This window comes from Seriola lalandi, unplaced genomic scaffold, assembly GCF_002814215.2.
Source record: "Seriola lalandi dorsalis isolate HSWRI2012SDOR001 ecotype SW California unplaced genomic scaffold, Sedor1 jcf7180002008758, whole genome shotgun sequence".
Classification (NCBI taxonomy): domain Eukaryota; kingdom Metazoa; phylum Chordata; class Actinopteri; order Carangiformes; family Carangidae; genus Seriola; species Seriola lalandi.
The window spans coordinates 1-971 of NW_019479411.1; the positions used below are offsets into that span (position 1 = coordinate 1).

General features: G+C 42.0%; 1 protein-coding gene across 1 annotated transcript; it reads left to right on the forward strand.

Annotated features, from left to right (window-relative positions):
- The first annotated feature begins 6 nt into the window (after positions 1-6).
- LOC111672637 (all-trans-retinol 13,14-reductase-like) lies at positions 7-935 on the forward strand. The gene is made up of 3 exons (XM_023430122.2): positions 7-65; positions 313-451; positions 787-935. The coding sequence occupies exons 1-3, from the start codon at positions 59-61 to the stop codon at positions 917-919; spliced, it is 279 nt and encodes a 92-aa protein (XP_023285890.2). The 5' UTR covers positions 7-58; the 3' UTR covers positions 920-935.
- Positions 936-971: the final 36 nt, after the last annotated feature.

A 971-nucleotide genomic window follows, 5' to 3' on the forward strand; every position in this document is an offset into this window, starting at 1 on the left:
CTCCAACGCCGGCATCTTCAACACCTACCAGAAGCTGCTGCCCAAGGAGCTCCAGGCCATGCCAGGTCAGGAAAGAATTAGTGCCGCATCATTATTTTAATCCTTTTTTTTTTTAAATTTTTGTTTTTACAATTAATTTGCATAAATGCTTCGTCTATAAATGTCAGGTGGCTCACCTGGTAGAGCGCCTACCGCTATCTTTTCAGCAGTGGGGGGGGGGTCATTATTTAATGTGGTTCAATACGTGAAACACATGTTAATACTAGTGTTTTTTTTGCTAGTAAAGTTGGACTATATGTTTTTGCCCCGCAGCCATCCAGAAGCAGCTCAGCATGATGAAGAACGGCGAGGGTGGCCTGAGTGTGTTTCTGGGTCTCACTGGAACCAAGGAGGAGCTGGGCCTGAAAGCAGACAACTACTGGATCTTTACTGAGAACAACTTTGATGAACTGTATGTTGTATGGAATTTTGCATCAGTTGCTTTTTATAATTCCCTTGTGGAGATTGTAGCCAAAGTAAAAACTCACTGACTGCTCAAAGCTTCATGTAGAGTAGCCGGTTAAATCCAGGTGGAAGATGTGAGTTCACGTTGCTCATAATGGAAAGGTTAAAGGTTACAGGTTTAGGTCCTTATTGCAAAAGCTAGTGCTGCATGCGTTTAGGAATGTACATCACTATTAGTCATTTTTGTATTTTAATTGGAGATATTTGAAATATTTTGTCTGATTCAGCTATTTATGTGTCTGTGTGGATTTACCAAATCCTATTATCTGTTTTTGTTTTCAGGGTGGAGAACTATCTGAATGGAGAGAGGGAGGAGTCTGCTAAAAATGTACCTCTGCTGTTCGTTGCCTCACCATCAGCTAAAGATTCAACCTGGGAGGAAAGATCACCAGGTACAGAGACAGGTCATGCATGAGTTTCAGTGAACAGGCCAGAATAACAGTCGTGTGTGTGTGTGTGTGTGTGTG